Source organism: Mycteria americana, chromosome 1 (assembly GCF_035582795.1).
Source record: "Mycteria americana isolate JAX WOST 10 ecotype Jacksonville Zoo and Gardens chromosome 1, USCA_MyAme_1.0, whole genome shotgun sequence".
Taxonomy (NCBI): Eukaryota; Metazoa; Chordata; class Aves; order Ciconiiformes; family Ciconiidae; genus Mycteria; species Mycteria americana.
Window position 1 is genome coordinate 15461776 of NC_134365.1, and position 13688 is coordinate 15475463.

The window sequence follows — 13688 nt, forward strand, 5'->3', positions numbered from 1 at the left end:
CCCAAGAGAGAATTTTCTTTAGAACCATGAATATGTTCCAGAACCAAGAACTGTATAATTTTAGTACAGTTTAAAAATTAGTAAACAATTGATTTTAATATCAGAATTTAAGGTACAGATATTGTACCTAGACAGCTCTGACCTTTATTGCTGCAACAAGAACAATAGAGAGATTACATTTTTTCCTCAGGGATAGGAAAATATAATTGACCTTTAACTATGGAACTCTCCCTTCCATTTTAGAAAACTGCAATCTAAGCATTGACAATAGCTCAAGGCAACTGAAGTCCTTGATTCTTTTAGTCTCCAACATTCAAATTATTGACTTTTAATCGACTAACTTCAGTTGAGGAAAAAACTCAGAAGTAAGGCACCAATACTGTAAAGAACCATTATTTCACCAGAGTCTATTCTGTGGTTTGCCTTTAACCAACAAGTTCAAGATAAGATTCCTTTAGCATTAACACTCAAAGAGACTCCCTAGCAGAACATTACTTCATTTTGCAGGACCTTGATATAAAAGTCAAAAGTCTGCCAGCTGCTTTGCTGGACAAAACCAGAATATGTGGTATTTAGACATATGCATGGTTTTAATCATAGGATTTCCAAATGCGTAGGGTAAATTAAAAACAGTACCCATATAACTCAAAAAATGTTACTACCTTTACAGAGGTTCACTTTGAAACTTAGTAGACCACCTTTTTCAGCCAAAAAATTTGTTCATACTCTCGTGTTAAATACAACAACTTTTTCTATGGTTATCTTAGGCTCAGATACAGACTGATGCAATTCTGCTCTGTAACATGTGCTTTATTAGACTATGCCTACCTTTCTTGCCCTTTCTCCACATACCTTCTGTGCATTGTCAGAGATCCATTCAAACACAATAGTTCCCAAAAGCAGAGCTCATCCTAAAAGGCATAATACTGAGGTAGAAAGGGGGGCACAGGAAGATGACTACTACCAAAGCTCTGCAATTTTAAATAGAACCATCCCTCTTACAATGTGCTATAATTGTTAACAGATTAAAAGTAAAAAATGAGAAAACAAGCGTAAGGGTCTTTAAAAAAACTGTCAATAGGAAAACCAGGAAGCAAAGGTTATGACTTCAAATATATGAAGGCTGAGACCAACAGTATTTTAAGGATATGAATATTGGGAATTGTAAAGACACGTAGAAAGACAATTTTTTGTTCCTTCAAATCTTATTAAAAGATTTAATTTTTTCTTTTAGAAACAGCCTAGCAAAATGAGGCCCATTCCCGAAGTCCCCATAGGCAATTAGAACAGAATTAGTTACTGATTATTAAAACACAGGCTAGATTACAAAGGTAAGAGTTGGGCAGAATTACAACAGCAGTAATCAGTAAGAAAAGTGAACGATTATGAATACAACTGCTATATAGTTACATTTTCATTTGTAACAATCCTATCCCTTTCTTCTGTAGAGAACTGAGGTCACTTCATTTGCTTTCCTTAGATATTGGCATAACTTTGGGTACTACCCTTCTGAATCTTCACTAGTTCTCCTCTTTAAAAGCTTTTAAAAAATTAACATTAGCTTCTCTGACATTCTTCAGTAAATCATCCCAAGAACAAAACAAAAACAAACAAACAAAACCAACAACCTCGCACACATTACAATTAAGGGGCAGATACAAGACCACCTCTAACTGTGAGAGTTCATGGTTATTCTCATATAGGAAGCCCAAGAGGTATACCTGTAGCCTTTGATCAGTGAACAGAATCCATTCAGCAAACACCCATGGGCATGGCAACTACCTAATAGATGCTGCTTTTAAGAAAAACAACTTAGTTGTCACAATAAAAAAGCCTGTTATTTTGTCTAAGCACAACAAGCACACTTGAGGAAGCATTGAAACATTTTTGTGATTTCCTGGACACCAATTAACATTCTAGTCTTCCTCATCCATACCTAGACCCAGGCTTCCTTCAAACAAGGATTAAAATAAATTTAACTTCTCTATACATTATTATGTATAAATAGGTGTGTGTATATATGTTTCTGCACGTAGTAACAAATCTAGTAGCATTTTCACACAAGACGACAGGAAAAAGAAGCTAGATAAGGCTTGCTATCTAAAGCTCATTGTCTCATGCAATCGCAGCCAGAGACCAAATGAAAACAGTAGTGATACAGATTTACTTTTTTATTACAGACATTAAGACGACAAACAGATCAGCAATCAGTGAATCCACTCAAAGTACAGGTATGATTACAAGAAGCATGTGCAGTTTCCACTACTGCCCTATAGTTCACTAGTTAATGTAGTTCACACCAACCTTTGCCACTAGCTTTCTTGGTGAAAAGACAAGGTGCAATCCTTGAAGATTGCAATCCTTGAAAAACGTGAACAGAATCTAAAACAAAAATCAGGGTTAAAATACAAAATCCTTGTCTCTTATGAGTAAACTAATAAAACAAATGTCTTCTGTCTGTTCCCCAACAGGACTAGCAGTTCTCTAAATGAGAAAACGGAGGGAGGTTAATCCGATAAAGTGTTGTGATATAATGCTCTTATAGTCCCACTTTTCTATTTCTTTAATGGAATTTCTAGCTTAGCTAGATACATTTACTTCTACAACTCTTACTGCTCCAGAAAATGCTTGAGATTGAACACAAACTTTATCTGAGAAGATTCATGTTGTAACATAGCAATCAAAAAGTTGAATATTTAGCATGACCATGAGAAGAACAGGTTTCTCTCCAGGTTTTACTTTTGCACTATGTCTAGATAATCTATGGCCACCAAAAAGCATTGTGTGCATGCCTTCCAATCTTTTTTTCACACACACTAAATCATTGAAATGATCACAAAGCATATTTAGGACACCATCAAGAAGCCAAGTAATAAAGGAATTCTTTACTTCACGTTAATGTGTGGGAATTCAGTGAAGTTGTCCAAAACCAAAAAAAATTTGATTTGGTCCAGTCTTTATCAAACCAAATTACATTTGTTACACAACCTGACAACCTTATTTATTCAGTCATATACACCTTCAAATTGTACTTTAAAAAAAAAAGTCAATAGCTTCTACAGTCTGTCATCATCCTGATAACAAAAGCAAGAGAGAGATGTTTATATTTCAAAATCCATGTCCAGACCTTGTCCACAAAATTTATTACCATCCTACTCTGCAGTTACAGTAAATAAAACAGCTAAAAAAACAAAAATGCACTGCAGAACAAGTGGCCCAGTCATCATGAACATTACACCCCAACAGCTCATCTCACTATGATCTGAAACACAAAATGCAGTAATTTTCCCTCCCCCACTAAGGCACTCCTGTTTAACATAACTGTGCTGAACCAGGGTATTTTCCTTAATAAAACAACCTTAATAAACAACATTAAAACAATGTTATTTCATCAAATAAAATTATTACACATGAAATTAAGGTCCCAGGATGGCATCTCCATTCATCGCCTGTTCAAAACCTGACATAACCAAGGAGCCAGCACAGGCTAGGATGTGTGTGGTTGGGGACCAGCCTTGCTGACAGGGACCTGGGGGTCCTGGTGGACAACAAAGCTGAACACGAGTCAGCACTACACCACTGCAGCAACAAAAGCAAATCCAATCCTGGGCTGCATCCGCAGGGGCATTACTAGCAGAAGTAGAGATGTAATCATCCCACTCTACTCAGTACTTCGCAGGTCACACCTGGAGTACTGTGTCCAGTTCTGGTCCTCACAATTCAAAAAGTACATGGACAGACTGGAGAGGGTCCAAAGGAGGGCCATGAAGATGATCAAAGGGCTGGAGAACCCTCTGAGGAAAGGCTGAAGGAGTTAGGCCTCTCCTCCCTAGAAAAGAGAAAGCTCAGGAGGACTGCACCACAGTATTCCAGTACTTAAAGGGTGGCTACAATGAGGATGAGTCTTTTCACAAGGAGCCACACAGAAAGGACAAGGGGCAACAGCTACAAGCTGGTTGCACTGGAAGAGGTTTCATCTTGATATAAGAAAGAAATATTTTACAGTGAGAACAATCAATCACTGGAACAACCTCCCCAGGGACACAGTAGAGTCCCCATACTGGAGGTTTTCAAGATGTGGCTGGACAAGGTGCTATACAATCTCATCTAGGCTCCCTTTCCCACAAAAGGTTGGGCCAGATGATATTTCGAGGTCACTTCCAGCCTAGGCTGTTCTACGATTCTGTTCTATGAATCTTGGCAAATTTATTTGATCAGATAATTCTTTGATAACAGATGTCCTGACACTTACATGACAATAACTACCTTCATTATACAAATCTGCAAGTAGACCTCTACAGAATATTAGAAATTCTGGAGCCATTCCCATTTCAGAAATTAAGTTTATTAGAGCTGCAGGATGTTTTCTTACTACATGACACAGAGTTCAAAACAGAAAGATGAACACACTTTGTAATACACGTGCTACTTTACACTGACATTTACTCTAGATTCCACTGGATCCCACAAAAAGTCTTTGATGTGTTTTATTACCACATTACAAAGGTGAACATTGGACTGACTCAAGCATTCAAGATGAAACACATCACAACATCTTCTTTAAATAAAATTTCTGTAATCTCAGAAATTACAGAAACAGGAAGATAAAGCTCCAATTAAAATATTCTTAGCAAGAAGACAAAAGGCTATTAAGAAAGAAGGCAAGAGTAGCAATTACCATCAACATCACATTTTGAGTAAATACCCAAAACAACACTGAGTGGACTTCCTAAGCTGATCCACCCTAGGATATATATCCACTCTAGGATATCCACATATTGTGGCCTCAGACCACTGGTAGTCAAAAAAAAGCCCATTTCACATATCACATATACAAATTTCCACCCTCACCCTCTCACCCTTGCAAAAAAGCTAACAAAAGCCTCTGTAATACTGTGCAAGATGGGTATTTTTATTCTCCTCAAAGTTATTGAAAGAGACTGAAAAACACTGTGGTAGAGAAGCACTGACAAACAAAAGCAGTGAATAATTTTCAGACATTGTTTCCATAGTAATGTCACACATCCAAAACCTTGATAGCTGTACAATACCTGTGGGTCCAAGAAGTTAGTAATCTGGAAGTACACAGTACAGAAATCTGGCACTTCCCATGTTATCTAACATACATACTCTTCACCACTATAAGGCAGTATCACATAGTCTCTATCACCTGTTCTAAAGTATTGTTTAAAAACAAAACCAAAAAAACCTACTCTACAAGAAAACTGAATTTTGAAAAGTCAATCTTGATATCTGGATTTATGCATTTGTATTGAAGTATTCAACACACTTAATCCTCTCTCCATACATCCACACATCATCTGGATTTTTTTTTTACATACAAAACTCTATCCTTTAACTTTGGATAAAAAAATTATAGTAAATGTGTTAAAGATGATAAATCTCTGATTGGGTATTCACTTGGGTTTTGTCATATTCACTTAGAAATAAAGTCAAGCAAAATAAAAATATCCAAGATAGGAGTTTGTTCCATTTGAAGCCAATACTAGTCTGAATATAAAGAAGAGCCTACTGTTCTGCTGAATGCAAAAGGTAGACATACCTGAGGCCATCTCTTACATAACTGGGTTCTGTTAGCGCTAAGTGAAGGACAGTAAACAGGCTTGTCTACCTGTAAGCAAGTTTATCTCTGAGCACAGACTTGGGCATCTATTGAAAATGCTATTTCACAGACCTCTCTCAACGCAGACCACCATTTTAAGGAGAAATAATTCCCAGAGGACCCAAACTAACCATTTTGATTAATCTTTTGTCCGACTCAAAAAATACATAAGCAGTTTGTATGCGCTGCATGCAAGTCCATCTAGTATAACCAAAATAAGTGCTAACTGTCATCTTAACATAGTGAGATATTACTCTTTTTCAGTAGCCTGGATGACTGAATTCAAATTAAGGCCATACCAAGTAGATTTTATTATTACACGCAATTTTAGCTATAGTCTTGATTCAAGACAGAGTGCTTTCTCTTCAGAACATGAGCCACTTAACTTCTAATTTCTTATTTTTCCACCCTATTACATAAAAAACATGGATTCAGCTCCACCAGTTCTCATCACTGACTTAAGGGGTGAACACTGAGCAGTTACAGGACTGATCTCCCAGCCTTCTATGGCAATTAAGGTCATAACAGACAAAAAGCTATTCAGCATTAAAGAGCACTGTAATTTTTTCTTCTTCTTGTGTCATCATCTTAATACTCTTAAAACAAAAGCCTGCAAAAGTAAGCTACAAGTGATACGACTCTCCTAGCCAATTCTAGAAGAGGAATGCTGCAGCTCCTTTGAAGCACATTGTTACCAGCAACAATGGACGTTGTTCTATAAAACTATGATCCGGCAGAGAAAAGTCTTCCTAAGAACCACAGTTTTTTAAAAAAAAAAAAAAACAACCCACCAGCTTTGTATCCAAAGCCAAGTCACAATTTTCACATAGTGAACACATTCACTACAGGGAACTTATGGTGTAGAATTTCCACCCCTCAAATCAACATTTTCATTTGCAGCTACTGTGCATTTGATGTGCATCACAGATACCGTATGGCTCTAACACAGTAGTATATGGTGTAGCAATTGAATTTAAAGCCAGGCTAGGAACAGGACAACACAGATACTTTTGTTGAGATTGTCTTCTGAAATAATGTTCGATGCTGGCTTTACTTTGGGGGCCTAAACTATTTAGCCATATGCAAGGAGACTTAAAAACTTGAAAGGAGTTTCCCTTTCATAAAGAAACATAAAACAGAGTAGGAGGTCTCCATAGCATAAAAGTGGTTTGAAGAGAAAAGAAAACATACATAGCAGAAAAGACATGATGGCTCTGTTGTCTACCGCAGCAAAACCACTGTCTCCCGAGGCAACCGAACAGATTGGGCCACTGCATCTGGAAATGCTGACTCGGTATGGCAAATGGCCAGCTACTGACTGTGCACCCTGACTTAACAGTAGCCAGTTTCTTCAGCTAACACAAAAAGAGTACCAGTTCTGCGCTTACTAAGTGTCTGTGAAAGCAAACTTTTGACAAACTCATTCAGTAAGACAACCCAAGGCAACTCAGCTAAGAAGTGTATTAAACGCTGTATCATCTAAGTAGAACAGAAGTTTATTAACAACTTTGTGGTTAAGACTTAACCGAAAGCTACAAAAACAACTCTGAACCTAGAGTTACAATAAAATTTAAGCTATTTCTGTTTTCAAAGTGACAAAACAAATCCATGTAATGTCACAAACTGACTTTCCAAAAGGTTTTTGGAAACAAGGGAACCGATCCAATCAGACCACATATCTTGCACGTAAAATCTTTCCATTGCAATAACTCCAAATTCACACAACTGAAAGCATAATGCAGCTTTCATACAACACTGGAGGAAACAGCACTAGCAGAACAGGATGCAAACAACAGTTAGCTGTCAAAGCCTGGCAACTACTAAACCAGCATTTCATCCTACATTATTTTTACCCATCTCAAAGGGGGAAAAAGCCCATTCATCATAACTAAAAAAAACTTCCAGGGTCAGGGATGTATTATTATTTCTTTCTATAGAAATCAGAAAGAAAAAGACCTTGCCACTTGAATCTTTTACCACAGCACATGGCAACATCTTTACCTCATCACATATACATCCATCCATCCACCATACCCTGCTTCCCAGTTCTAAAGACTGGCCAACTAGGAGGACAGGGGCATAAGGAATATCAGGACATATGCTTCCCTGTCAGAACACAGTAGGTAGACTGGATCCCCAAGCAACAAAAATAAAGACAAGAGTCTATTGGTGACTTAATGAGTCACCAAAAAGTCTCACTGAACAAAATACAGTAAAAGTTAGAGAAGCACGTAATCCTAGGAGGAGAAAAAATAAAATAGGGAGGAGTCCAAAGCCACGTTATCCTAGGAAAGAGTAGTTAAAGTGGGAACACTATAGAGATGGAAGAACATTCCTACATGGTTCAGCTAAAACCGGTATTGTGAGAATGAGAAAAGATGAACTGGACAGTGACAAGAACATGAATGGTTACCAGAAGACGGGGGGGAACAGCCCATGACTTCTGTCCATTTCCGCAAGACCAACAGAGATTTAAACGAAAAAAAAAAAAAAAAAACCAAAAAAAACCGGGTATCAGCATTGCTGGCAATTAGACAGGAACGGGAAATAATCTGACGGCACCGAGCAGGAGGTAGAGAGCAGGATGGTTATATCAGGCTGTTAGCAGGGTAAGAAAAAGGACTGCCTATACATGGGACAATGCCGCCAGAAAGAAATCACAGAACAGAAAACACAAGGAGAGAAAGAAGACCATGAAGATGAGAGAACTGGAGGGTGACTCAAAAAGGACACGAGGGCTGTAAAGACCAAGTCTGTGCAGATCCCCGACAAACGGGGGCTTCTCAGAGACAAGCGCCGCAACGATCCCCCCAGGGCGAGGCCAGAGTGCCCGGCGCGGGTTTCCACAGGGGAGGAAGGCCGGCCCGTGTGGCACGGGGAGGCCCTGCCCGAAGGAGGCTGAGCGCGGGGCCAGGGCTGGGAACGGTCCCCGGGGGGACGTGGCGACACCCACCGTGGGAGAGCCCGGCCTCAGCGCGGTGCGGGCCGGGGGGTGTGCCCTGCCGGGGCAGCTGCCGTCTGTCCCGGCGGCGGTGGGAGCGGGGGAGCTCCCCCATGAAAGCAAGCAGTGGGGCCGGGACAGCACGGGGGCAGAGGGGCCGGGCCGCGGGACTGCTCTGACAGACGTTACGGGGCGGCGGTGAGGAAAGCGTGAAGGAAGGACAGACATGGAAGCTGTCCCGGGGGGGAGGCTCCGTCCCGGCGAGGCGGGGGCCCGTGTACTCACTTTTTGTGGGGCGGCGGATGCTTGTCCCTCCTGCCGGCCGCCGCGGACTGCTTGGGCCGCCGCCTGCGGGCCTGCAGGGCCAGCACTGCCGGGGAGAAGAGAACGGCGGGGAGCCGGCATGAGCGGCGGCCGCGCAGCCCCCCCGCTCCCGCCCCGCCGCCCGGCACAGCACGGTACCTTTGCGCGAGTTCATCGCCCGGCGCCGCACGCTCCTCGGCGGGCACGCCGCTCCCCGGCTCGCCCTGCCCCAGCTCGGCTCGGCTCGGCCCAGCCCGGCCCCGCCGCCCGCCAGTCACGACCGGGCACCGGCCGGCAGCAGCGCCGGCACCTCCACCCCCCGCACCGCCCACCCCGCGCCGCCGCCAACTGCGCAGGCGCGGCCCTGCCGGCCGGGCCGCGGCCGGAAAGGCGGGGGCGGGGCGGTGGCAGGTGGCGGCGCGGGCCGGGCGGGAACGCACCTGAGGCGCGGACCGGCCTCGCAGCGACGGGTTGTACAGGGGGCAGAGGGGACAGCTTTAGCCTCTGACCAGCCGCTGCCCCTTCCGCGGGTCCGTATCTGTTACGGGCCAGCCGCCGAGGTGGCCTTTGTCACGTCGTCGAACCAACTGGAAATTAATTTTGCCAAACACCGCTTCCCTTCCCAGACGTCTTGGTTTGTGGTCAGAGTAGCGAAGTGATCCACCCTGTTGCGGCGCGGTGCTGGGAGCTGTGAGAGACAAGGAGAGAAACGGAGGGAGTGGCGGTGGCAGTCTGCCTCCTTGGCAGCAGCCGGGGCGAGATCAGCTTTAGCTTGTCCCGAGACCTGTGTGGGGTTAGATGCCAGAACCAATTAACCTCATGACACAAATCCAGGGAAATTAGATTTCCTTAATTCTGGTTCTCACTAAGTTATTTGATTGTCATGATGGACGACTCTTGGCAATTGTTTTTTTCCTGCTGATGACTCTTGTTGCCCGTGATATCAGGCTCTATTCAGACCTGTTGAAAACTGCCACTTCTTATTTGTGCTGTGCATAGCATGGCTTAATTTTTGACAGTGTTATGACTGAAATTTTGTGTCGTCTATAACATGCCTAGTGCAGAAGATGATCTGGGTCACATCAAAAACTCCGGTATGAGTGTGAGGCTTGTCTGGCTTATCTTCATGTGGGACTGGAGTTCAAAGGCATAGTAACTGAAAGATAACAGGGAACAGTCATTACATTGGAGGCAGAACTGCCTCCCTAAATGGCAAGTCAAAGAATCCATAAGGATGAAGATCTAAAAGCAGCTGCAGTCAAGGTATTATGAGAGTGAAGGGAACTAGCAGTAATCACTGGTCTTAAGTAATTGGATCATTGAGATTTCAACTAGACAGAAAATTGAATCCCTAGTTATGGTTAGTTCAGCTTAGGAGTGGGACAGGAGCAGAAAGATAAAGCTAGACAACTCGAAGAGGAGGTACCACAATGTATAATGCTTTTTTGTCTGACTAGAGAGCCTGGTGAACAGAAAACAATAGGACCATGAAGTTTCTAAACTACAGCTCTCATGAGGCACCACAGCTGCATTTCTAAATCAAAACATTTTCTGTGTCCCTCCATCATAAAAGAACACAGGAAAAAAACATTTCCAGTATAAACTGTTACTCGGGTAACTTGCAATGTTAATATATTACGTCTTCCTTGTTGTGGTTAGTCTTTTAGTGATAGTTCAGTGTGATAGGTCAGGCAACAGAATGCTGTACTGAAATTTTGAAGGCTTTCTGCTGAGAAAGTTTAGATGCATGAAAATTAATAATAGTTGAATGTTAAAAAACAGATTACATATTTACCCTTTGCTTCCATGCTAATTTTAACTTCATTGGTTAAATTGTGCTCCTGCATGAATACTTGTGCCTGTACAGAGAATGGTAGAGACAAGCAGCTGATGATGGAGAAAACGGTGAGACTGCTTTTTTCTTTGTCAGGGCAGTGCTTGCTTAAAGTTACCTTGTAGCTATGGCTATAGAGGAGAAACCATATCAGGGTCCCAATCATCTTTTCAGCCACTCGTGTGCAATTCTATTTACTTCAACAGGAGGTTTATATGTAGAACTGACTGGACAATTGGGTCTTAGATAAGTACAGTGAGCTTCGCTTACATCAACAGGATTATAAATTCGCCAAATCTGGAGTCAGGAAGGAATTTCCCTCACGAGCATAATGTCAGCAACATAATCAGGGTGAGGGAACAATCTGCTAGCGCACAGAGAAGGAATTATGTTAGGACCAGGTGGGTGTATAGTACACAGTCAATTTCTTTCAATTCTAATGGACATTTATTTGGGGACTGTATTCTTCCTGGGTTTTCTTGTTTTCTTCCCCACCTCCCCCCCCGGAAGAGCCACTCAGAGGATGCTTGTGCAGAAGTGCAAAAAAATCACTGAGACTCTATATGTATGTATAGAGGATTACCATGTGCAATTAATTAACTGGAGAGTAAATTAAGGTCAGTAGAGGCTAGACGTATTTCAGAAAATAAAAAAAACCCCCACCTTATTTCTCACATTCTTGAGAGTGTAACTCCCTTCCTGAGAACACAAACAGTAAGTGAAAATTAAAAAAATTACAGAAATACTTTAAGGTATGTGGTTGTTAAGAATGGATCTACCCTGGATTATGTTTGTTTGAATCCACTCATTTCAGTGAAATTGTCCGTCCTTATTTAAATACATGTTTTATTGTGTGTAACTTTGCTTTTTCAAAATAAATGATGAGTCAAGAAAGAAGATAGACTAAATAGCAAAAGAAGGCATTTGTAAAATCAGTATACAACGTAATTAAAGAATGGTGGACTGGGTCAGAACGTATCTGTTTCACGCTGTCTCTCTTTGAACATACTGTAGGAACAGGTGTCTTTTATTACAAGGATTACCAGAGAGCTCATTCACTCTGGGGTAGGGCGCTATGAGATTTAGGTGATATGACCTACCCAGAAAGGAGGGACAACAGCAGATTTAGATGACCTTAGGTGCAAAAATCAGGGGAGAATAAGGAGAAAATATCAAACTATGGAATTATATTTTTACCTGTTTATAATATAGTTTAGACCAGTCACGTGACACCCCACAGATGTTTGGTTTGTTTCCTTTTCACCTAGCTTTAAAAGATCCCACTTACACAAGAAGACATTAACTTTTCAGATGTGAATGGAATACATTTGTACAGAATAAAAAGTTACCTAGCAGCAATCCTGTAAACATGATATTGTCATCTTTCTGAGACTAATTCAAAATTCTTCCTTCAGCAGAGGGATGTTAGAAGCTTTTGCCCTGATTTCTGTACCAATTCCTTTCAGTGCTGCTTTTCCCACTGTGTGGTAGCATGCTCTCTGAACTGTACTTTCTCAGAAATCAGGATATGAGCCAACTTCATGCTGCTCTTGCACAGAATGGAACAAACAAGAAATAACCCATAAGGCAGAGGAAGAAAAAAAAAAAGATGGGGGGTGGAAAAAGGAAAAAGAACAATGTAGTGAAAGGAAATTCCCAATTAAAGGAGAGTTCTTATTAATATGCAAGTCCAGCCTTCTCATCGTCTCACATTGCATGGCTGTCTCTTCTTCCTTCAGTTCCCACCCCCATTCTGCATTTCTTTAAGTATGATAGGCTTGTGTAGGCATACAAACAATGAGTCTGTCCTTCTTCTGTTCACTTAAAAAATTTTCTGGCTACCAACATGCTTTTTTTTTTCCCTCTAGTATGTAAGAAAAGCAAAGAGGAGAATTCTCAGCTTGGTTTTGAGCAACACAGACAACAAACTTACAGATAGGAAGTATTAAGCAACAGTAACTAAGAAGGTGGGCTTGCTTTTAAAGTCAGGAAGACTGTTGGCTCATCACTGCTTGAATATAACCAGTTAACATTAATAGGAGCAATGCACATGTTAAACAAGAAAAGTAGGCTTATTATCTCAGTACTGTAACTGGAGAAAAAATAGCAGGAAGCATGAGTTGGGATTTCCAGAAAAAACAGGAGGTCAGAAATTCCTGAATTTAGATTCCTGGCTCATTCACTGATTCATTGTGCTCTTCCTAAAGCAAATTACATGACTCACCTGACTCATTTTCTTCAGCTATAAAATGGTACAGTGTGTGCCAGCTGCACAGGTAGAGAATTCTTGTTTATCAAGTAAGTTGGGATTACTAATAAAAGAGGAAAGATATAAAAGACAAAGCAGACCAGTTTAACACCAATTTGATATGAACTTAAAGACTTACCTATGCCCATAAATAGCTGCATCAACCCAGATACATATTGTACATAGTTTAAAATGGGGCATGAACTGGCATGACTTATATCTGAAATAGGATTAAAACAGACTGTGGCAATATTTTAATGATAATATTTCTTCTAGTGTTGAAGTACAAAAATTTCCAGAGTGACTCATTCCAGCTTCCCCCATTACTTCCAGCAGGCTCCCAAACACCCCTTCAGTTAAACTTCCTTCAGTTTCTCGGGTCCTTGTCTTAAATTTCTTCATTAGCCCCCTCCCCTCCTGGTTCTCAGCTCTTTACCCAGTTTGCCCTTCTCATTTCAGCCTCTCTCATCTCCTTGTTCTAATCCATTGCCTTTTTTTTCTCTATTTAAATTGGATGGTTTCTTCCTTCATGCTGATTAAAGGTTAGCAAGGGAAGAGAGGATCACTGAAAGATTAGCGACTGCTCTCAGTTTTCTGATCAAACACAACACAAGCAATTATAGGGAAAGTTCTTCAGCAGTGATAGCACAAAACAAGCAATTATAGGGAAAGTTATTCAGCAGTGATGCAGGGGTAGTTTGGACTCATGCCTACTATTTCTCTCTGAATGGCAGCTACG

General features: G+C 41.3%; 1 protein-coding gene across 4 annotated transcripts in view; it reads right to left on the reverse strand.

Moving 5' to 3' along the window:
* The window catches only part of SRPK2 (SRSF protein kinase 2), a 157099-nt gene extending 147909 nt beyond the window's left edge, over positions 1-9190 (reverse strand). For 2 of the 4 annotated variants that reach the window (XM_075491666.1, XM_075491688.1), the window contains exons 1-2: positions 9027-9190; positions 8850-8934 (exon numbers count right to left, since the gene is read on the reverse strand). In XM_075491666.1, coding sequence (XP_075347781.1) covers positions 8850-8934; positions 9027-9042 — 101 coding nt within the window. In that variant the 5' untranslated portion in view covers positions 9043-9190. Of the gene's footprint in view, positions 1-8849; positions 8935-9026 lie in introns of those variants that run through there. The other 2 variants (XM_075491660.1, XM_075491680.1) reach the window with 2 other exon arrangements.
* Positions 9191-13688: the final 4498 nt, after the last annotated feature.